This window comes from Cervus elaphus, chromosome 11, assembly GCF_910594005.1.
Source record: "Cervus elaphus chromosome 11, mCerEla1.1, whole genome shotgun sequence".
Lineage (NCBI taxonomy): Eukaryota > Metazoa > Chordata > Mammalia > Artiodactyla > Cervidae > Cervus > Cervus elaphus.
In genome coordinates this window covers 74,657,749-74,683,216 of record NC_057825.1, presented here as the reverse complement: position 1 = coordinate 74,683,216, position 25,468 = coordinate 74,657,749, and the positions used below count along the sequence as shown (strand labels likewise).

The 25,468-nt window shown below is 36.1% G+C and overlaps 1 protein-coding gene across 6 annotated transcripts in view; it reads left to right on the top strand.

Annotated features, from left to right (window-relative positions):
- Window positions 1–25,251, top strand: part of SOCS5 (suppressor of cytokine signaling 5) — a 98,447-nt gene extending 73,196 nt beyond the window's left edge. For all 6 annotated transcript variants that reach the window (XM_043918090.1, XM_043918089.1, XM_043918088.1 and 3 more), the window contains one exon: window positions 21,086–25,251. In XM_043918090.1, coding sequence (XP_043774025.1) covers window positions 21,098–22,708 — 1,611 coding nt within the window. In that variant the 5' untranslated portion in view covers window positions 21,086–21,097 and the 3' untranslated portion in view covers window positions 22,709–25,251. The remainder of the gene's footprint in view (window positions 1–21,085) is intronic.
- Window positions 25,252–25,468: the final 217 nt, after the last annotated feature.

The following is a 25,468-nucleotide window of genomic DNA, read 5'->3' as shown; positions in this document are numbered from 1 at the left end:
AAAGGAAACATAGTTAATAAAACATAATAGTTAGGCAGGGGCCAAATTATCAATGGCCCTGAATACCACTTTAAAGAATTTACATTTTATCCCTTAGCAGGTACAGAACACTGAAAATTTTTCAACTGTGAATTATATTTTTCTGTCACTGACTTATATAGCACTCACTGTGACAGTATGGAGGGTGGACTGAAGGAGACTCAGCTGGAATCTGGGAATCTCGTGGAATAAGGAGGAACTAGTGTGGTTCTTTCATAGCCTTGACCCGTTTGAGAGTATCATCAAAGCTGTAGATGCTTACTAGCAACTGTGTCTTTTCTGTGTTCCTAGAAGTCACTACTGTAACCCTGTTTCTTGGTTTTAAGGGCTAGGACCTTGAAAGTTAGTCTTCTGTATGGTGAGGAGTCCAGTGAATTTATTAATATAACCAGCTTCCACAGTAGCTAGTTTCACTGTTAGCTTTATTTATATAATGTTTAAAAATGATGTTGGCTAATCACTACTGGAGAAGGTGTATCATCGTGCAATCATTGAGAAATAATTACATGAGCCAAAAGTCTCTTTGCCCATTGGAATTCCTATTTTTGCCCAAATTATTTATTAATAAGGGATAACTATTGTTAGGGATAAGTAGTTATCAGATGAAATTCAGGGGTTAAGAAAATGATATAACTAGAGTCTTCCCCCGGAGAAGGCAATGGCACCCCACTCCAGTACTCTTGCCTGGAAAATGCCATGGACGGAGGAGCCTGGTAGGCTGCAGTCCATGGGGTCGCTAAGAGTCGGACATGACTGAGTGACTTCACTTTCATTTTTCACTTTCATGCATTGAAGAAGGAAATGGCAACCCACTCCAGTATTCTTGCCTGGAGAATCCCAGGGACGGGGGAGCCTGGTGCGCTGCCGTCTATGGGGTCGCACAGAGTCGGACACGACTGAAGTGACTTAGCAGCAGCAGCAGCAGAGTCTTCCCAGCAAAAGTTAGATACAAACGATTTTAATTACAAGTTCAAATAAAGAAAGCCATCTAGCCCACCCCTTAAAAAAGTGTATCTTTCCTCACAGGATTCCATAGCATGTTTTGATGCCAGTTACCAGAGGACGATACTGATAAACCTCACAATCTGGTTGAAGATACCAAAGATACTCTAAAACTAATTGAAAACAACAATATCAGAATAAAATATATATTAAAAAAAACATGTCCTGCAGTTTTCTAGTTAATAAATTCCAGTATTCCATACAGTACTTAGAGTCTGGTCAGCAAGTAATAAACATTTATTAGGAGGCTAAAATGCTATACTTAAGTTTAGGGAGAACTAGAGACAAAAATAATGAAAACATTGAGAGACTTCTTAAAAGAATTTTCGGATTTTTGAAATTTTGGAGAATATAATTATTAGATTATGGATTTATGGAGGCTGTATACTCTCTCAGTGTTTTGTCTGTAATACTTTAAATAGTTGCTGCTTTTTTATTTTATTTTATTGATGGGGCATTGGTGGTTGCTTGTTTCCTTAATTATAAAACTAAAACATTTGAAAAATAATATATGATTATCGCAGAAAATAATGCTACTTGCATGAATAAAAGTTAAAACTCTTAATAACCTTAATGCTGTTTTGTTTGTTTGTTTTTGCTCCCTCCTCATTTTTATAACTCTTCTTTGATGGTGAAAGGAGTTTGACCATCAAATACCAAGTTCTTACTGTGGACTAGAAGCTGTTCAGTTATTACTTACATGATAGTCTCTGATAGCCACTTTGAAAAGAAACCACGGGTATAGGTATACAATAAAAATAAAGTGTGTTACAATCAGATGGCCATATTTATACTGTAATTCACGGACCTCCGTTTGCTTTTAAAGGCAGATTCTAATCTTTGCCTCATCCAGACGTTGCCATATTGTATGTATGCTCCTTTCTTTGTACTGTCCATGTTTTCTCCCTTCATGCTCTCAGAACTCGTAATCTTGGTGCCAAATATTACTTCTTCTAGTCCTCAGGATTTACAGAAATAACAGTGTGTCCTTTTCTAATAGAAATAATGCTTTGTTTTCTCACTGAGCCATTTGGCTTTTCTAGAATATGCAGAGAATCATCCGTGGAGTCATAGTCATTCAGTACAACCAAGTACAGGAAGAGAAGCACCCTTTTTAAGCATGTCATGTAAGACCCTTTAGAGTCTTTATTTCCAGCATTTCAGGTTGCGTTTTCTTTTTATTTCACTCTACCTACCCTGTCCTTCAACCACCTGAACACACCTCTCCTCTGGGAGGCCAGATCCTGTCCTCTGTCTCTGCCTTAAATACCTTTCTCCACTCACTCAGCAGGCAGCTGTTCATTTTTCAAAACCTAGCTCAAAATCACCTTTTCTGTGAAGTTTTCCTTGACCCCCTGTGTTAGTTAGGATTAGGTACAGTGGCAAGCAACAGAACCTACAAAATAACAATAGTCTGAAGAAAGGATTTATTTCTCTTCTGTAACAGTGGAATATGCCGCATAGAGCTGAAATGACAGCTCCGCTTCATGATGTCATTAGAGAAGAGATGTCTCCCTCAGGGCGGCAGAATCTCTCAGATTTAACCCTCGTCCTCACCATCCAAAATGGAGGTAATCTATTTTATGTACTATCATGTACAAAGGAAAGGAACAAAAAAAGGGACTAAGGATATTCGTGAGCTGTCTCATAAAATTTCCCTAAAGCTGCCAAATTATGTATCTGCTTACATCTCACTGGCCCCAGGGAAGATCTGGAAATGTAGTCTTTATTCTTGGTGGCTCCGTACCAGCTAATCGTATTATCATGGAAGAAAGGGAGAACATGTGTGGAACGCTGCTAGCCGTGTGCCACAGTTGCCCAGCTAGAGATGGCTTAATTGTGCTTGTGTTCTGGGCAGCACTCGAATTAGCATTTAGGTTGTATTAGAATTCATGTGTCTTCTCCACCAGATTGTGGACTTCTAAAGGCACTCAGGAAAATTATAGCAAAATTATCAGAGACAAAAGCAGGCAATGGTACTTAAATAGCCATGTGAACAAGGGAAATTGCTTATATAGACACTGATTTCTTAGACCTAAGTTTTGTTTTTTTTCCCCTTTTTTTGCCATTTTGTAGAGGGAAGTGGACACTGCCAATAGTAGAGGGCATGGCTTCTTTTCAGTAATGCCTCAAAATTGACCACACAGAACACAGAGTTACTTGAAAGGTTGTATATAAACAAGAATCGTGCTTCATTTAAAAAATTTTTACTGAAGTATAGTGGATTTACAATGTGGTGTTAATTTCTGCTGAGCAGCAAAATGACTCGGTTACACATAGATACATGTACACTTTTATATATATTCTTCTCTATTATGGCTTACCAGGATACTGGATATATTTCTCTGTGCTCTACAGTGGAACCTTGTTTGTCCATTCCATATATCATATGCTTCTTGATGTGCCATGAGTAATAGAATTCCTATGTTTCTGACAAAGAAAATAAATAAAAGTGACTAGTGTCAGGAACAATGAAAAATAAAAGGTTGTATATTTTCTGTATTATGCCATTTTTAAAAATTGTAGTAAAATTTACCTAAGAGTTACCGTTTTAACCATTTTTAAGTATACTGTTCCGTTGCGGTAAGTACATGCACATTGTTGTGGAGTCGTCACCACCATCCCTCACCAGAACTACAGCATGTCTGATGCCTAGAAAATTCTGGATATTGACCTCTATCCCACTAGATACAAAGTCCCAATTAGCAATTAAATTATTTTACTAAAATTCTGATTAAACTTTCAAAATTACATAAATATCAAAGTACATGTCCAGTGGTTTAAACAGAATCTCATAGATACCTTCCCATTGCAGCTGATTGGTCAGTTTGGCAAAGTGTGAGCCATACTTCTCTAGCCAACCACAGACCAGCTGTTGATTTATTCAGTTATGTGAACCAAGACCAAAGCACCAGAATAGAATAGAGAACCTTGGCTCTGTTAACATTTTGTCTTTTCCCTGAAAGTCTGGATGTAAGTTTCCATCCTTCCCCTAGGTGTTTTGAGTTACAAGAGGCAGTCTCAGACTTCCTTGTCACTTAAATCTTTTAGTACAGTTACAGAGATAAAATCGACATGCCTGAAAGGACCTGAGGAGAAAAGAACACAGTGTGGTGTTAGCTCTGAATTTTAGGGAAATCAGAAATTGATATAGACATTAAAAATCGAAGTGAATAGTAAAGGACAAAGTAGTGGAGGTGTTTTAGAGTAAGAAGTAAGTTCGAATAAAATGGGGCCTGATTATGGATGGCAGTGAGTGAAAGTGAGGTGCGAGAAGGTGTGTGTGACTGTTGAATGTTCCTGAAAGGAAATGAGTCTGGCAGGAAAAGAAGAGAGACTAAGGTGTTGCCGAAATCTAGGAAAGTGGCAATAGAAATTTGGACAGGGTTACTGGCAGTGAAAGTGCAGGGAAGAAGGTAAATTTGAGAGCCATTCTGGAGGGAAAAAAATCTATCGAATTAGATAACAATAAGTATAAATGTGTCAAGTGGAAGAAGAGCAAAATAAAAAATTTTCTGAGAAATTCCATAAAAATGTGATTGATATCCTATTTTGGGGAAAGTTCTTGAATTAACTTTAGATATGGTGAATTTGAGTTGCGAAGGAAAATAGCCAAAATGAGACAGATTTTTTTTTAGGCTCGTAGTGGACTGAAAAGTGGGTGGAATGTGTGGTACAAATCCAGCTGTACTCAAGGAGGTGAGAACTGGTCCTGGAAAATAAGATCACTGATTATAACAGTAACAGCGAGAGCACATTTTCTCTTAACTGCTGCATACCTGAGAAACTCTTAAATAAGTGTTTTAATTTATTTATTTTTAATTGGAGGATAATTGCTTTACAATATTGTGAAGGTTTCTGCCTTACATCAACGTGAACCAGCCGTAGGTATACATATGTCCCCTCCCTCTTGAGCCTCCCTCCCACCTCCCACCCCTTAAATAAGGTTCCCCCCCCATTAGCTTCATTTCAACTGATGAGACTAGTTAAATAGATGTAATTCATAAGTTACATCCAGGATGCTGAGGTTCTTCTCCCATACTATTAAATAAGAAAGTAGAATCTATGCCTTACATAGAAGGATGCAGAATAGGGACAAGAACTTCGATTCTTTCACAAAGAAAAACATCTTGGAATAAATATTGTGGTACAATAATGTCTTGCCAAGGAGCATTATATTCTTAAATTTTATAAGCTACTGAATTAACTATTTAATTTGTTTGATTTATAACATTTGAAGTAATCTACTAGTGTATAATTGAATGTTTCATGTTTTCCTTTAGTGGAACATTTAGTTGAAGCTGCTATGCCAAATGTTTATGGCTTTCTGTCTCAGAATGGCTCTTTGTGTATATAGCAAAACATTTATAACCATATGGAGTTAAGAAAAAAACCTTGGCAATAGAGTGTTTCTCTTATAATTAGAAATTGCCTTAAGATACAATATATTACAGTAATGATAAAGGTAATATAATTGGAGAAATAGTCTATTAGCATAGAGATGATTGGAGTTTCACTGAAGATTCTAAGGTGGTAGGGTTGAATTCACATCAGAATGCTGCTTTTTTTATTAATATTTTTATAACATGGAATTCCCACCATTCCTACCACTGCTTTAGTCTTCTTTTTATTACTTGCTGGAAACTCATCTTCTAAGCTCAGCTGTACTAGAAGTGTTAAAGTTGTATTGCATCACATGATCTATTTCTGTTGGTTATCCTATAAATAGTATTATGATACACGAAAGAATGCATATTACTTATTATCGGTACTCTTTGGCAAAGGATATTTCCTACTTCCCAGTCTGGTGTTATTTACTGCTGATCCCAAATACTGTTTGAGAATCAGGTTGGCTTTAATGGAGAGCTCTCTATTTGTTATTCTTTTCTCTACTGATTGTGTTTATCAGCCCCTTCAACCCCCATTTCTTTGTATCTTTTCTAACTCACTGTTCCCCCACCTTTTCTTTAAAAAGCTTTTAAAAATACTTTATTTCTTCTTCATTTTACACATAATTTGGGTTTTATAATATGAAGTCAGATTGGTGTTTTTCAAGATCTACTTCCTTTTGAAATAGCATTTTTCCAACTAGGTAATTAATACACTACATTTGAAAGTTTCTGTCTTGGAAAAGACAGAAAAGAAAGAAAAAAAATGAAGTTACAGTAATTAAAAACCGCCCAAAATAACTACAGTGGTATTTCCTATCCATAATCTTTTTATTAAAATGTTTGTATTTATGTGTTGAGGTAAGTTTACATACTAATGATATTTTATTACCATATTTATTTTATATCATGAACATTTCCAAAACACTCAATGCTCCAGAAACATGGTTTTAATGTCTATTATCCCAGTCAATGAAAGCACTACAATTTATTTAACTAGTCCTCTGTTAACTGAACAATACAGTTTTTCCCCAATTTTTTCTAATATTAGTTAGGCTATGAGGAATATTTCTTTGTATATAAACCTTTGTGTCTTTATCTGATTATTTTCTTGGAATATATTTCTAATTGTGAAGCCTTGTCAAAAAGTATACACATCTTTTTTAAAGTTTTGATAACATAAAATTTCCTTCTTGGAAATGCCGTGTGGATTTATGTTCTCAGGTTAATATGTAAGAATACAAGCTTCTCAATACCATATTTAGATACTACCATTAAAATGTAAGAGAAAGAAAAAAAACTTTGCCAAGTTCATAAGTAAAAAATCTTATACTTTGATTTGGATGTCTAGTAAATTCTAAGAATGACCTTTTTTCATACATTTATTGGTCAAGTGTTTTATCTGATTTTGTGATTTATTATTTTTTTCTGGACATACCCTTTTTTGTTTTCTATTTGTGGTGTTGTGCTTTATCTTTTTCTTATAAATGTATTAATACTTTCTCATATGTTGAAAGTTTTTTATGTAGCATACTATTTGTCCTTTAATTTTGTCTATGGCATTTTTTGACATTTAAAAGTTTAAATTATTCAGCCATTAAGTACTTTGATAATTTCCTTTTGGTTTCTTTCTTCAGCATTGTTTAAATAGATAGAAATAGACTCAGAATTGTATCTGATGTGCTTGCTGCGGGTAGATCTTAAATAACGTGACTTTCCCATCTCTCTGATAGGTTAGATGGTCTCTTATGTTTATTTTTTTATTTATGGTGAGTCTGTTTACAGTTCATTGAAATGCTCATCAATTCCTTTTGCGTTGGAAAAATTACAAAATTTTAGATTCAGAAGTATAGAGTTTTCTAGTTTAAGAAAATCTGTTAACTTTATTTTTACTCCCATCTCCTTAAGGGAAAAAAATGATTTAACAATAAATCTACACTTGGACACTTATTATGGTGATAATTGACTTATGCAAGGGAGTGGGAGGGGTAATCTCCAAGTCTGTAGGCCTTCCATTCAGGTTTCCTGTTAGTAATAGCAGAAAAGAGGAGGAACAGTGAGTTACATGATTCTCATTGTTTGCTTAAAGGAAGCCTATCAGTTTTCTTAAGAGAGAAATCTTGGCAGTAAAGTCAGAGGAATTTTTTGTATGGGTCTTTATATGAGGAATGATGTCTTTGATACCATTTTTATAGGACATAGGATAATAGAAGGCCATTTATTTTATAAACTCTTAATAAAAGTTAAGGGCATAATATTAAGTTTTAATTCTAGTAAAATACTATATCTGCAGGAGTCAAAATAATATAAACCACATAGGTGTCTTTCTGGTGAAGTTATTTGATAAAGGGGAGAATTTAGAAAATGTCTGTGGTTGGTTAGATATTTCTCTTAACTCTTTCAGCATAATAATTGAGATTTTTAAAAATTAGATTTTGATCTGTGTGTATTTGTGATTCCAGTTAGAAATAGCAATTGTGGAATGGTTCATACACGTTAGACCCAAGTGTTTAACTGGAAAGTGTGACATTTCATTGTGAAAATTAGCCAATTATTTGACAGGGTCAAGAATTATCTCATATAAGTGGTTTTCCAGAATTACCTGCAAGCAATAGTATTTTTACTTGCTATTTTTACTTCAGACAGTTAAAATGTGAATAGTTTAAGTAAATAGTAAATCTTAATTCATTTCAAATCTGACAGAATATCTAAGAATTTTTTTAAATAAAGTACTGCTTTATTATCAAAGAATATTGAGAATGAACTGTACTTCAAATTGCTCAATTTATCTTTGACACAGTCTAAACTTACTTTATCTATAAAAATAACCCTAATTTTTAAGCTGTATGTAGAGCAAGTAAATATCTCTTAAACTGTGCTGGGAAACTTTTTGTAAGGAAAGACAGGATGGAGAAAGTTTGTGACAGAGTAGTATTGCTATTATGAGCGGTTTTGTTGTTGCTTTGCAGCTGACCCCGAACCTTTAGTGTTTAAATTGAACATTAAATCAGCACCTGACTGAAACCTGACTAGTTACTTAGAGTACAAGACTGTTAGAATAGCTCAGCATGTTGGACATTGGGGGATTATACTTTAATCGCACGGTAGTATGATTAGGACTCAGAATTGTATCTGATGTGCTTGCTACTGGTAGATTTTAAATAACGTGACTCTATTTGTAGATTGCTATACTTAAATTTTAAGTTCTGATATTTTAAAAAATCACAGGTCGTTGAGGTTAGTTAATGTAGTTGCTTGTAGAGAGAGGACTCCCTGGGCTGGCTGGAGACAGAGGGTTGCTTATCCTCTTTAACATCTCCCATGAAAGACTCCTTACAGCCTTCTTCTGGTTGTTTATTTACATTTTTAACTATTTGAAATACTAATTTTTTCTAAGAGTTTCTTTGTTTTTGTCTTCCTGAGGATTAAAAAGTGACCACTCAGAATTCTTCCTGGAGAAAGACTCTTTATATCCTTACAACAACCATCTGGTAACCTGGTTACATATAATACTGATAACTGTTGATTTGTTGCTCCTTTTGTGCTGAGATCTTAAAATGTAGAGGAAGAGCTGGACATAGAGTCCCTTGACTTTTCTTCACTGCTTGAAATCTTGGGATCAGCCTTAAGGCAGATAGATGTTCTAGAGGGGCATGAGAGTGAAGGAAGATGCATTACTTAAGCAGCTGTTTCAAGTAGTGTATGCAAATGATGATGAAGACTGAACCTGGGCCAGGGCAATGGAAAACAGGGGTCCTGACAGGGCTCTCGGGTGGTCTATAGACCACATTTTTCCAGTTCACCCTTCCCTAGGGGAAGTGTAAAGGCAGTGGTAACTCTAGGATGTCTGTATTTCTCTCCTTGCAATTTGAATCTCATACTTCCAAAGCATACAAAAGTTAGGGCTTTGCCTAAAGAGTAAAGAAATGACCTACCAGCCCTTTAAGGTCATGTTCATTGTTGCACTCTTCAGTTTCCATGTGTTTATTTTTAGCATATAGATCTTGTCTCCTGCAACCCTGCTGGGTTTTCTTTTCCTTTTTTTTTTTTTTTTTTTAGGGTTCCTTAGGTTTTTCTATGTGGAGAATCATGTCATCTGAAAATGGGCAGTTTTATTTCTTCCTGCCCAATCAATTAACATTTCTTTTTCTTGCTTTATTGTGGTGGCTTTCACTTCTCTTTTTTTTTTTTCTTTTTCTTTTTTTTTTTTCACTTCTCTTTTAACCCTAATCTCTTGCTCTGGCCACCAGTGATTTAGAAATCATAGTTGTTAGATTGATTTCTGCCTGGAACACTTGCCTGCATTGGTGCTTTCCTTATGCAAAGATTTTTCATTACAGATTCAAAATCTTTTAGAGTTATGGGCTTGGTGTTTTTTATTTTTTCTTGAGTCAGTTTTGAAATTTTATATTTTTCTAAAAATCTAGCCTTTCTAAAACCCTTTTAAATTTATTGGCTTAAAATTTTTCATGTTTTATATCTGTTTGTTCCTTTTTAAATGTCTTAACAGTGTGTATCCATGTAGTTTCTGACCCCAGGCTGTTATGCTTTCTAAGGTTGTTTAGTCTCTTGCTCTGGTCAGCTTACTTCCTCAAAGCACTTTTCTTTAAACTTTTCTGCCCCGCCATCCTTTTTTCATTTGCAGTTTCCAAATTGCTGTGCACTTCTGCATGTAGTATCAGTAAACGTTAAAATGAATATATATTTTTATCGTCTTTTCAGATTACTTGTTTTTAATCTTTTGTTAGGTGAGGTTTTATTTCAGTTGTTAGCAAACTAAAGATTTTTTGATTGTCCTATTTTAAAAAAATTGTATGTAACATGGTAATACATAAAAGTGGGGTATATTATTACGTAGAGTTTCTAGTCTATAATTTTGGTCAGAGTGCTTCTCTTGAAATTAGTTTTCTTAAACGGTTAAAAGGTATCCTTTTTGTCTTTACTTCTCCCAGTATTGCTCCCAAATATCTTTCTAAAGAATAGACTCATTTCAAGATGTTTAAAATTTCTTTTACTTAGGCCAATTTAAGGATCTAGATAAAAAACCAAAGAAGTTGTCCTGTTTATGGGGCTTCTTCCTTTATTTTACTCATTCATTACAAGCTGTCAAATTATTTGAAGACCATGGATTATCTTCAGGCCTATAATTTGGTATAGAAGGAAGTAGTATCCTTTAGTTTGTATAATAGTGATAATAGAAGGAAAGTGTTATTAAAAAAATCATTTTATTTTAGTCCTTGGAATCTTTGTATTTCTTGTGACACTAAACTCCTGGAGTTACAAAATGGTTATCCTTCCTCGAGAAGGAATGCTCCAGATGACAATTGCTCACTCACCATTGGTAACTAAATATTCTTTGTAAATTATTAGCAGGACTGCAGTGAGCTCATTGTTAAACAGGCCCCAATCAGCAATGAAGGCTAACCAGTGTAGTCGCTTGATCCACTAAGTTCCTCAACTGAGAGCTGTTTTCCTTTGTAGATATTTGTTTCTAGTTTACTTTTTGGTATTAAGGGAGATTTGTGTATGTGTGTTGGGGGTAAGGGGCTGGCCCTGTACTCTAGGAAATGTTACAGGCATTTCTGAGAAGGTACTGATCACATTGGACTTCCTTGGTGGCTTAGTGGTAAATAACCTGCCTGCCAGTGCAGGAGACCCAGATTCGATCCCTGGGTCAGGAAGATGCCCTGGAGAAGGAAATGACGACCCATTCCAGTATCCTTGCCTGAGAAATCCCATGGACAGAGGGAGCCTGGCGGGCTACAGTCCATGAGGTCGCAAAAGAGTTGGACATGACTTAGCAACTAAACAGCAACTGATTGTATCCTGTTTTGATGCTGAGTAAAAACAATTTTGCATTTTGCTGCTATCACCAGCAGGTACTTTCTGCTGCCCTGTAGATTGTATAACAGAAGCTACCTTCTCTGAGCTCTTGTTATACATACTCGGCTATACTTACCTTTATGTCATGTTATCCTCTTAAAAACCCTTGTAAGAGAGGGGTAGTTATTTCTATTTTTAGATAGAAAGGCTGAGACTTAGATTTCACAGCTGGTGAGTGCTTGAATTTGCTTTTAAGGCTTTCTGAAGTGAAAGCACATGTTCTTTGTGTTCTACCACAGTCTGCCAATAATGCTGGCCAGATAAGAAACATTTCAATGAATAGTATGTTTGTTAGTATATTACATAAGATACTTTATCCATAGAAAATGAAGCATAACTTACTAGGATTTTATGCCTCCCTAGTGTGCGGTATATATATGGTAGAATTTAAATTATGGCAGTGTTATAAACTAAGAAGAAATTTTGAATAAAAAAAAAAAGAATGAGGACTATGTTCCCGGACCTTGCCCAGTACTGTACAGATTAGCTATGCTTAGTTTAGGTTGTAGATGAGCTATGGCTTCAACTGCTAAGGAATACTGAAATCCCTGTAATATTTCTTAGGAAATAATATAGAATTTTAAATGATTAATGATAGAACTTTCAGTCGGGCAGATTTTGTACATAGGAAAATACTGACATTTGTGGCATGACCTAGAAGAACTGAAAGGGAGAATTATTTTAAGAAGAAAGGAAAGCTAAAGGTTCATGCTAGATAGTACTGGTAACAGCCACTGTCTTTTGAGTGTCTCCCATGAACCAAAGGCTTTATAGATATGGTTTCTAATCCTCACATCCAGCGCATGGGGTAGACACATTTCTCCAAGAGGGACACTGAGGTTCAGAAATGTGAAGGACTGTTCTTACTCAGCCTCCTCCCCCCTCGCCCCTCAGTTGACTGTCTTATGCCGGTGCCCTTTGCACTGTGTTGTCCTACACAAAGTGCAGGCAGAATCACTACAAGTACTCTGTGTTTAAGAATCTGGGATTTTGATGGTTTGGAGCACTCTCTTGTATGACACTGGAAATTATAATTGTGTGAGTAAAATTTAAGAAACATGCAAATTTTAGATACTTTTTTTTTTAATCAGAAAAATAAATAGCTCTTAAGTTGTCTTTTGGGGGATTTATTAAGGCAGTCTATATAATACTATGACTCTTAATTTGATTTAATGTCCATTTTTTCTTTTTTAAGATGTGCTATTGTATTTACCTTAATATGCAGAAAAAAATACAAGAAATTACTAAGCTTCATCCCTTGAAATTCAGCATGTGGTTCCAAATATAGTCTTTTATTAAAAATTTATTTATTCCCAGTGCACCAGGCCCGAGCACTTGTCTCATGCATCCCACCTGGGCTGGTGATCTATTTCACCATAGATAGTATACATGCTGTTCTTTTGAAACATCCCACCCTCACCTTCTCCCACAGAGATCAAAAGTCTGTTCTGTATTTCTGTGTCTCTTTTTCTGTTTTGCATATAGGGTTATCGTTACCATCTTTCAGAGGAATCGGATGGAGAGGGAGGTGGGAGGGGGGATCGGGATGGGGAATACGTGTAAATCTATGGCTGATTCATATCAATGTATGACAAAACCCACTGAAATGTTGTGAAGTAATTAGCCTCCAACTAATAAAAAAATTTAAAAAAAAATTTATTTATTTTAATTGGGAGACAGTTACTTTACAATATTGTGATGGTTTTTGCCATACATCAGCATGAATTGGCCATAGGTATACATGTGTCATCCCCCACCCCCCGCCCCATCCTCACCCCCCCTACCACCTCCCTCCTCACCCCATCCCTCTAGGTTGTCCCAGAGCACTGGCTTTGGGTGCCCTGCTTCATGCATCGAACTTGCACTGGTCATCTATTTTACATTTGGTAATGTATATCCAAACATATTCTTAATTGATCTTATATTTGAAAGTAGTATTCTAGAAAAGAATTTTCTAGAAGTTTGATTTATCTGTTGATCTGTCAATAGATCCATTAGTTATAATAATATCAGAATGTTTCTGAGTGGTATGCACGCCTACAGAAAGTTACGACTTTCACAGTAGGTAGGTGTAGAATAGAGACACCAGGACATTCACAGCGGGCCTGTGAATACACCTTTGCTCTGGGTTCTTTTTGTCAGTGTTGTTTCACACATTGCACTTAAAAGGGAACAAGCCAGTGGTTTTCTTCTGAGTGCTAGCTTTGTCCCATTTTAATATCAGTTCCATCCTTTAATGGAACATTTTGATAAATCACCAAATTGCATATAGAAAAAAAAATCTCCCAAATGTTAACATGCTATTGTCTAAATCATCTGTAATTTTCAGTTTTTAATTCTTCTACCAAAGAGTTATGAGAGCCTTTTATTTTCCTAATGGCTTTTTAAATAGTGTTTATTAATTCCCATTGTGGTCAAAATGTGGCTGTATAATTTTGAAACTGTTATTGTGCAGTGTACTGTGTACAGGAAAGATTGTAAAATTGTAAGTGAAGTCTAAAAAATATTTAATAAATAAAAACCATCTAGCCATTACCCAACCAAAGAAACAGAAAATTAATAGTGCTTTAGAAATGCCCTAAGTGCTTCTCACTAACTCTGTACCCCCTCCCCACAAACGTAACCATTTACCTGCTTTTTATATTCTTACTACTAGTGTGTATGCCTATCTCAACAACATATTTTGGACTTTAACAGATAAATTGATTCATAATATATCTATCTTACATATCATACCGTTCTCTAAGCATTGCCTTTGAGCTTCATAGGTATAGATGCAAGTGGGTTATCACTCTTGCTTGTCTAGTTCCATCATATGGATATACACTCATGGACTGATGAGGTTTCACTAGGATGTCTCAGTGACAGCCTCAACTGCAATGTTTCCTAAACTGAGTTTATTAACTCTCTTCAACCTCTCATGTGCCAAAACTGCTCTATCCTACTGAGTTTTCTATCTCTGAAATAGCATTTCTTTCCACCCATTTACCCAAGCGAGAAACTCATTTTGGACACCTTTTTCTTCCTCTTTCACCATTTCAAGGCAATCATTAATCTTGTAGGTTTGACTTTTAATCGTTTCACATCTGTGTCTCCACTGTTAGCAGCCTCGTGGAGTCCTTGCCTGGCCTCTGAGGTGGCCTTTGTGCAGCACCAGCGTCCTTCCCTGTCCTCTCTCCATGGGTCACAGCCCTGCCTCTTGTGCTTCACCCCTCATTCCCTCCACTTGCTCGTCTCTGTCAACTTCAGCCACTGTTCATGCCATGCTCCTTCCTGCCTCACGACCTTTGCAGATGCTGCTTCCTCTGCCTGTACAACACTGTCCTAGTATTCTACAACAGTGTTGAACACCATTCATTCTTACTCATCCTTCCTGACAGAATTTTGAAATATCACCTCCTCAGAGAGAAGTCTTCCTTACCACCCCTGAATCTAGCTCATGACTCCCTGTTAACATTAGGACTTTGTACCACTCCCACGTGGCATGACTATAAAATTAATTAACTGGTTATTAAGGAAGACCTTTCCTTTGATTCTGTCAGTACCAGTAGTCTACAAAGTCTATTAAAGCAAGAAATCATTAAAAGGGATGCATGCCTTAAGTATTTTACTCTCAGAACATGACTCCATGTTCATTTGTCAGTCTTTTTATTAAGGGACAAAGGCCTTTTCTTTGGGAGTAGGTCCATTAGTTGCCAGTTCCATATTGTTTATCTTTTAGAAACTATACTCTTATCATTTAAGACTTATAGTTTGGGTTTTCTAAATAGAACAGGAGTTTAGACTTTTCTGATGCATTCTAATCTTAGAATCCTTGTATATTTTTGTAGTATTTTTTCTAATTTTTGAAACTATTTTCTTGCCTATACCTAATTCAGCAACAGAAGTATCTCACTTTTATCGAGTATATCAAAAGTTATTCAATCAGTCTTCTCATTCCCCCACATTTTGTTAGGTTAATTAACAATTAAATCACCTAATTACAATAATAAGTATAAATGACATGAACAGATCTAGAACTCAGTAAAACTCAGCTGATGGGAAGAAGTCTGAGTATAGTAGGTCAGTGGATTCCACATGTACATGCTCTACTATATTAACATAGTGTGTATAGTATAATACTGTAACTGAATTATACGACCATTTATTACCCACAAAACAGCAGTTTTATATGGTCTAATATAATATTAAATAACAGTGTAAAAGACATATAGGCATACAGTTGGATAATGTAGATCATGTCACAGACAATAACGTATGTTAAAAATATTTAAAAATAATTTTCTAAAAAACCCCAGTGGTTCTCAGATTCTTTTAAGGGACTAGAGCTATGACAGCCATGCTTCTCTGGATTTCTGGATCAGTCTTTAATATTAAACACTGTATTTTTTTTTTAAGTTATTGAAATGTCACCAAAGTATCAATCAAAAATGGAATCTCCTAAACTGCATCTTGTACTTGACTTTGACACAGAAATACTTTAGCCTCAGTCCATGTGTCCCAGTTTTTGTACTGTAACTGAAGAGCTTTCTATTGAAAAGGTATTATGGTTAGTAGTCTACATAGATTAAACAGTAGAGGAGAGGTTTAGTTGGGTCACATGTTTCCTCTTTGCCCACTGTGGCATGCCATTTAGTCTTAAAATTTGTTGAATTTAATTTATTTCTGATAAAGTATGGATTAAGTTCCACTGGAATGAACTGCTGGGAACTATTTCAATGACTTTGTTTTGTGGAAATTTTGTAATAGATACTACTTGGCATTAAGAGGGCCATTGACTACAGTCTTTACTTTGTTAATATATGTAAATTTTCTAGTAATGGAATTTGACCTCTCATTTTTCATAATTCTGATTTATAGCTTATCCTGTTAATTATCACTTTTCAATAAAAGCTGTTTAACTTACTACAGTACTATAAAATCAATTTAATTATCATTGTCCTTCAGGGAAGGAATGACTTTTTAGAAATTTGCTTTGGATAGGTTTAAAGATAACTCTGCAGGTGTAGAAACGTGAAAGATTGTTAATGGATGATTTCAATCTAGAATCAATACAATTGAAATTTAACACTTTTTCATAAAAAAGCCCTGTGTAACTTTATATGAAATCATAAAGTAATAGAGTTGTAATTTAGTTCTCAAATGGTTTCAGTTGTATTTCCAAAAATTTAACCAGAAAAACAAAAGAACCTCAAAACTGACATTGTAAATATTAAGATAGTTGGTATGTCTTCCTGATTCTTACATGGACTCTTCTATGAATCACTATTGGGATTTTCTTTCCACTATTACAGCCACCCACATAGCATTCCCCACATCAAGAAAAAATCCATTTTCTGTCGCCAAGGAGTTTGGAAGCATGCTAGTCTTTTAAGTTAGGATATTTTGTCACAATGCAATCTAGCAGCAGCCTTCCGCATTAGGAATAGAGAGATCACTAAATTTCATGCTCTGTCTATGAAACTGAACCAGAGGTTTAGTGTTGGAAACTGCCTGCTGTCACCTGGCCTGTCATGCAGCTTGTTCATACAGCTTACAAAGAGCTATATATGAAAATAAGTGGTTTTAAGTTTGGTCGCTTTCTAAAATGAATGGTTATTTTTTTAGGTATAATTTGCTTGTCAAAGAAGTATCTTTAGATAGCTACAAAATGTATCTTATAAACATGGAGATGAGAGATTTCTGTACTTTTTGAATATTACTCTTACAGTTTCTGCAGTGGCATGGCTTATTATCTTACATACACTAGACCAAGGTCAACAAACGTTTTCTGTAAAGAGCCAGATAGAAAATACTTTAGACTTTGCAGGCTACATATGATCTCTGTTGAATGTTCTTTCTGGGCTTTTTGTTTTTGTCTTTTTTAATCCCTTTAAAAATGTAAAAACCATTCTTAGCTTGAATCTGTACAGAAGCAGGCCACAAGCCAGATTTCCTCCTTGAGCTATAGCCTACTGACCCCTGCTCTAGATGAGCGTTGTCCAGTAGAAATATAAATTGGACCATATATGTAATTTAAAATTTTCTAGTGGCCACATTTAAAAAATAAAAAGAAGCAGATGAAATGAATTCTACTACAGTATTTTACCAGTTACATCCAAACTTGTTATTTCAATATGTGGCACTAACCACATTTCAAGGACTCAGTAACCACATGTACCAGGCAGCACAGTTCTGCACCAGAGCTGTTCAAAGCAGGGGCCGTGAGCTGGTGTCAGTCTACAGTTACCAGTTTTTGATAGGTTAAGTATAGAAATGAAAAACAAGCATTTAAAATATTTTATAGCAACTTAACTTTACGTCTGTTCAATTAGTAAGAAACTTGGCACTTACATTTCATGTCTTTTTTACATTTCATTTTAAAAGCAATTTTATTATATTTTACAGAAGAATCAGTCTATGAAATTAAAAAGAAACTGCTTTCACTACAGATAATTTAAGAGGCCCCTTCAGTGCTTCTGCAACCAGTTTATGCTCCTGGCTCAAAACTTTGAGGAACCAGTTACCTCCAGTGGTCAGGGTGGGATATGGAGCTGAAAACAGAACGGTGGGCAGTCTGTCTATCAGTCTCCCGTGCGTCTTTCACCCTGAGCAGCCTGGAAATGACTGTTCCTTTACCTTGGATAAAACTGGAGGTCAGAGCTGGGAGGAGTTTAAGAAGTTAGTCGTAACTAAAGTTGGGATATCTTTTGGAAATAAGCGCCACTTTTGAAAAACAGGAACTAAGTGAAAGTGAGAATATTGAGGTTAAGACCTCACAACTCGCCTTGCCTGTATTCAGAACATGGCAGTCAGGTGTGTATGCCCCACACAGGAGGCTGGAGCGTTTCCTTCTGGGATGAACAGCCAGGAGACAAAGCTTACAGATAGTAACTTTTGAGGTTTCCCTAATAAAAAACCAACTCACTGTTTCCTCACCTGTAATAAAGCCAACCAGTCAGCAAGCAACGCCCCCCTGCCCCCCATCCACCCCCTGCTTCCCAGCCCGCCAGGGAACAGAGCTTCTGATCAGCGTGTCAGTGATGATGCATCATCAGACACTTACAGAAAGCCTCTGAAGTCAAAAACAAAGATCTAAAGATTTAAGGAGAAAAAACAATATACGTAGAAGAAACAGATAAAAATATTTAAAATGTTAAAAGAAGAAAAAAGGAAAACAACATTTTAAAACTTTGTATTCTTAGAGAAATGAGATAGTATATCCAGGAAGCTGGAATAGGAAGCTATTAAAAAGAACATTCAGAGAACAGGAAAATTTGTCTTGAGAATTAAAACTGTGATACAAAGAACTGTAACTGCACTGGAACTGTTGGATGGCGATGTCAAAGAGATCTACCAGTAGAAAATGAAAAGAAAGACAGTCTTAAAAAGGAGATAGATGATAATCAGAAGATGAATCTAAGTGGTCTAGTGTCTAATGAACTTTCAGGAGGGAGGGAGGGAAGATGGGGGAGTAAAAAGAAATTGAAAGGGCATGGCACAATGAGTGTAAAAAAGGTCCCACACTATGGATAAAGTGTGGATAAAGAAGCTGCAGTGTTTCACGAAATAAAAACAGGTCACATGCAGAAGACTGGGAACTGGTATAACATTAGACTTTTCAACAGCCAAATTGAAGCTTTTAGAATAGTGGAATAAGGCCCTCAAAATTCTGATGGTGAATTATTTCCATCCTAGAATGTTATCAACTGCTATGAACACATTATCTAGAAACAGTGAGGAAAATAGCAGCAGAAACAGCTTAACAAAACTCAGAGTAACTTTCCTTGACCCCTGGGAGTGGGAATCAAGAATGGAGAGAGTGTACCAGGCAGCACTCCTTTTTGTTATAAGCCTTGTAGTAGTGTTTGCCCTTTGAAACTGTAAATGTATGAATTAGGTAAAAATAAAAAGCAACTTTAAGAAATGAGAAGGAAGCCAGGCTGAAAGGGGCCAGGATGTTGGAAGAGTACATCTACAAATTCTAGAGTCAACAAGAATGGAGCAGGAATTAGTCCTAAAAATAACAGGGCCATAAGTGAAATCTTAATATAAAAAGAATAACTGATAAAAGGTAAAACATGTTCAAATGGTGTAAGACTCAAAAAATGCTTACAAAAGATTTTTTTTGCAAGGAGGAGGAAGCAAAATGTTCTGACAGAGTTTAATAGATTTAACAGTCCCATCTAACATTTTATTAGAACATATACCACCTATCATGCAAATTTCTATGTATTTAACAGTATGCTTTTAATAAAGAGGACTCTAACAGTACATTTTATGATTTGAGAGACATAAATTATCTATGTTGGCATTGTCATTATTCCAAGAGCACTGTTAGTTCAAGACCCATTCTGTAAGAAACTAAAGGGAAGATACATAATTCTTCTTGAGAAAGTTTATTTATCTTGCTCCTAGTCAGCTTCTTGAAAATGGAAGTATTTCTGACAAAGAGATTTAGTCAGTTATGGAAAGATCAGCTCTAATGACTCATCACTGTTAAAACTCAGTTTTCCAATACTGATTCTGAACTGTGCAGAATAGTACACAATGAGATAGTAAATGAACATAAATAAAAAAAAGTCAGGGGAAAAAGTGCCATAAATATTAAATGGCAAAATAGAAGAAGAAAAAGATTCTGCTGTCATATTGTGATAAAACTGGTTGAAGTTTAAGTTTAGGCTTTTCTATTTCATCTGATGTTGATTTTTAGGTTACTAAATGAGACAGTGTGCCTATAAATGTCATAGTCTTAAAATAATTTACTTGTAAAGTGCCATGAACTACTTTAGATTTTTTTTAAAGGAGCAAGAATAAAGAACCCAAACTGCATAGTTTTTATTTTTTAATTACTATAGTATCATAACTTTTTTCCTATTACTCTGTTACTTCCAAGTTTTTCCAGGATTAAGAATCTGGACGCTTACCTTCTATTTAAATACTGTATTATCTTTCTTTTTTCCTGTTTTCAAACTACTTCAAAATCACAGAAAAAAATTATATCATAGGGTGAGGAGGACAGATTAGGAATTTTTACAAGTGATTGACATGTAAGGCTTAGATTGCTAGATGAGTGGAGTAGAGTTAGTTGGTAAGTGAAATTAGATTACTGCTTAAAGGTTTGTTTTTTTTAAAACTAATTTTGATGTATTACACAAATGTGGTCCTGATTATCACTTTTAAGAAGTTGAATGAAGATGTGTTTCAACAATGCAAAACATTTTCCCTTTATAATACTTGAGGCAGTACCTAAATTATTCAAAGGAAGGAGACAGAAACCAGTGTCATAATGACCTGATGACTCAGTGGTAAAGAATCCATTTGCAATGCAGGAGATACAGGTTTGATTCCTGGAGATCCCACAGATCCGGAAGATCCCCTGGAGAAGGAAATGGCAACCCACTCCCACTTCTTTCCTGGGAAATCCCATGGACAGGGGAGCCTGGTGGCCTACAGTCCATGGGGTTGCAAAGTGTTGGACACAGCATAATGATTACCAACAACAACACATATGAAAAAGCCACCAGAGTTTAATTCAAAGGGTTTGTTTCCTTTCCTCTGTATTCTGTTTGAAGGGAGGTAGAAAGTGAGGACTAGCTTGGGTAACGGTGCCACAGTAGGGTCTCATAACCCTACAGGTGCCAAACCTCATTGCCATAATGGGGTGATGTAAATTTCTGACCAGAACCACTGATATTTCTGATAAGAAATAGAGGGGTGGGTACTTACTGCCTTTTTTGTTTTCACACACTCCTTTGATTAATTTTTCTTCTTTTTCTATTTTTTGTCTTTAGGTCTTATAATCAATGGATAAAGTGGGGAAAATGTGGAATAACTTCAAGTACAGGTGTCAGAATCTCTTCGGTCACGAGGGAGGAAGCCGTAGTGAAAATGTGGATATGAACTCCAACAGATGTTTGTCTGTCAAAGAGAAAAACATCAGTTTAGCAGACTCAGCTCCTCAGCAGCAAAGCAGTCCCTTGAGAGAAAATGTTGCCTTACAACTAGGGTTAAGCCCTTCAAAGAATTCTTCAAGGAGAAACCAAAACTGTGCCACTGAAATTCCTCAGATTGTTGAAATAAGCATTGAAAAGGATAATGACTCGTGTGTCACCCCAGGAACAAGACTTGCAAGAAGAGATTCCTACTCTCGACATGCTCCTTGGGGTGGGAAGAAGAAACATTCCTGTTCTACAAAGACACAGAGTTCACTGGATACGGATAAAAAGTTTGGTAGAACTCGAAGTGGACTTCAGAGGAGAGAGCGGCGGTACGGCGTCAGCTCCATGCACGACATGGACAGTGTGTCCAGCAGGACTGTAGGGAGTCGCTCTCTGAGACAGAGGTTGCAGGATACTGTGGGCTTGTGTTTTCCCATGAGAACTTACAACAAGCAGTCAAAGCCCCTATTTTCTAATAAAAGAAAAATACATCTTTCTGAATTAATGCTTGAGAAATGCCCTTTTCCTGCTGGCTCAGATTTGGCCCAAAAATGGCATTTGATTAAGCAGCATACGGCCCCTGTGAGCCCACATTCAACATTTTTTGATACATTTGATCCATCCTTGGTTTCTACAGAAGATGAAGAAGATCGGCTTCGAGAGAGAAGGCGGCTTAGTATTGAAGAAGGGGTAGACCCCCCTCCCAACGCACAAATACATACATTCGAAGCCACTGCACAGGTTAACCCGTTATATAAACTGGGACCAAAGTTAGCTCCTGGAATGACTGAAATAAATGGGGACAGTTCTGCAATTCCACAAGCTAATTGTGACTCAGAAGAGGACACAACCACGCTGTGTTTGCAGTCACGGAGGCAGAAGCAACGTCAGGTATCTGGAGACAGCCATGCCCACGTTAGCAGACAGGGAGCCTGGAAGGTCCACACGCAGATTGATTACATACACTGCCTCGTGCCAGACTTGCTCCAGATCACAGGTAATCCCTGTTACTGGGGAGTGATGGACCGCTACGAAGCAGAAGCCCTTCTGGAAGGGAAACCTGAAGGTACATTTTTGCTCAGGGACTCTGCACAAGAGGACTACCTCTTCTCTGTGAGCTTCCGTCGCTACAACAGGTCCCTGCATGCCCGAATTGAACAGTGGAATCACAACTTTAGTTTCGATGCCCATGACCCATGTGTGTTTCACTCCTCCACTGTAACAGGACTTTTGGAACATTACAAAGACCCCAGCTCTTGCATGTTTTTTGAACCATTGCTTACAATATCCCTGAACAGGACTTTCCCTTTTAGCCTGCAGTACATCTGCCGTGCGGTCATCTGCAGGTGCACGACGTACGATGGAATTGACGGGCTCCCTCTACCATCGATGTTACAGGATTTTTTAAAAGAGTATCATTATAAACAGAAGGTTAGAGTTCGCTGGCTAGAACGAGAACCAGTCAAAGCAAAGTAAACCCTCCTGTCCCCCAAGGGCATTAACTAGATCTGCTTTTATGTGCACCAGGCAGTATACCTATAGCAAGCACACATATCAGTGTTAGGCCTTTCAGTCAGTATGTAAGCTTAGTGTTAGTATCTGTCAGGGGCAATCTGCTGTTACTTTGACTCAGTAAATGTGGTGCCTATTGAGACAACAGGGGGGTAGAGCTACAGGTTCAGGAAGGCTACAAAGACATTCTGCCGATTTAGCTGACAGTTTGGTTTTTAATGGCTGTTGTAACTGAGTGAAGCAACTCTGGGGCATTTGCTATGAAGAATTCTATTTCTTACTGAAGAACAAATTATTAATATTGAATGAGTATTTCAATGGTATGACTAATGTTTGAAATTATTATTTTTTCTAAGAATTTTTCTATAACCTTCCAAAAGTAGTGATGTTTATAGTTACTATAAGTCAAGTTTGGAAGTCCAAAAAAATAAAGACTGCCTTCCTTTTAGAAAAAAAAAAATGCAATTTTCTGGCCACAAGGGCATAGTGCAGTTCATGTAAGTGTTGATATAGTTTATAGTCAGTCTCCTTTTCTCTTCTGCAAAAGGTACTGTTAAGTAAACCAGGTTTTCTAAGTAGTAGTTCTTAAAATTTCAGACTTATAAAAAGTTGTAGTAGAATTTTATTTAAGGCCTTACGTATTCATTTTTTTATGAGTGCTTTAACTTAAAACGCATTGGAAATAGCTGCTGCAAGGTAGGCCTGCGTGTGATTTTTTTAAGTTGACATGTGCAGTCGAGTTGCTGGTTCGTTAAAGTTGGATCTTTTTCTATGCCCATGATGAGTTTGTGAACCATGAAGAAAGTGAGATGAGACGATACCCAGACAAGTCAGATGATACTAACTACAGTGGTTGCTGGTCATTGAGATTATTGTTAAACTGTAACTCATAATTTGGATGGCAGTATTTATCTCTTTGTTGTAAACTCTTATAGCTGAATTGCTTAAGTACAAGTTATAGAATTTCAGTGCACTTAATTTTTAATGGAAAATCTGAAACCTAAATTGCTGATTTAAAAGGTACTGTACAACCATTGTATCTGTAAATAACTTTACTTAGCTCCTTTTTGTCACTTAGAATAGTATGCAGTACTACTTGAGTGAACTATTTTGGACGTAATACCAAGTTCTAGTGTTTGCTTCTTAGTATTGAACCGAATTTACAGTCTGTCTTAGACATTTTGCACTAAAGTAGTCAAATCCGTTCTCGTGTCTTTCTGTTGACGTGCTCTGTACCACTGGTGAGTGCTCCCTAGTTTCCTTACCTGCTGCTACAGAAGGTTATTTTACATCCCAATGGCTGTCGCCAAGGCCACAAAACAGGAAAGCTGTGTGTGTATGCGACACTAACCCTCGGACTGCTGGTGTCTGTTTCTGCTTGCCGTGCCTTGTTACAGCTGCTTTTTTGTGCTAATAAAGTATGTTTGGTGTTCTCCTTGTATATCTGCTGTTTTATACATTTGCAACAATTTCTCTTGTAAATGGAATGGTTTGGGGTTTTTAAATAAGCATTACCTGGCAACCTACTATAGTTAATGCAGAATTACTGAACAGTCTAATATTGACTTATTCCAAGTAAGCTAATTCTAAATTTAATTCTGTACATCTTTTCAATCATAATCACATATACTGTGGAACAGTATCTCTCTAGTTACAGAAAATTACTGTATAGTTTAGGTTGTAACAGAAAATGAACAGAGAAATACTGACTAAACCTATTGATTTCTCTGCTTATAAGTGAAAGATTGAAACTATCAATGACATGTTACAATAAATGAGTATCTGTAGCCTCCTGCATCAGAAGCAAGTTAAATGAAGTCTTGTGAACTAATAATACAGTAGCACCATTTATTGGTTTGGGGACCATTTTAATTAATAATAAATACCCAAAATGTAGACACTTTAACCAAAGACTTGTCCATTTTAAAGCAAAATGGGGATTGAAGGGACTTATAATTCCTGTCATTTCTTATAGAAGTCCCTGAAGAACATATACCAAAGTGTTTGAGAACGTCATCCAAACCTACTTTAACGCATTATGTGCAATTAAGTTGTTATGACATAATTACATTGCATAATTGTTGGGTCCGTTTTCTTGAACTTATAATGTACCTGCAAAATAAACCTCTTGGGGAAATAAAGAGTTCATACTGATTATTGGAGAAAGACTATATATATGCAAGCAAGATCTTGTTTTAAAGAGGTAACTTGAAACTCCAAGAAAGCACTTGATGTTTTATATGCTTGTAGGAAATTGATGTTTTAATTGTAGTTTTATAGAAAGTATTACTGCTTTTATGTATTTCAGAAATTTCTTATGTTAAATGGAAATTGTTTTAAATGTGTAAATATTTGAGTTTATGTAAGCATGTATACACTGTGCTAAAAGTCACTTATGTTTCAGTTTGTGTGTAATATTCATATGCAACTTTTGGTTTAAATTTTTTCCTTAAAAAAATTAGTGGCTTACATTTTAAAAAAAGAAAAATCACCAGCATGAAACTGCACCTAAGTCTATATTCCCTGTGTCTTTTTCTGAATCCCACTGTAGTCTGTCAACTAAATTTATGTTTTCATGGTTTTTTTGAAGTGCATTTTAATACAAACTAGGAAATTCTTTAGAACTTTAGACACTTCATATAGAAGTAATTATAATTAACCCAAAGAAAGATTGCTCTGGTTCGTATACATTCTCGTTCTTAAGTTCATTATCCATTCATTCAT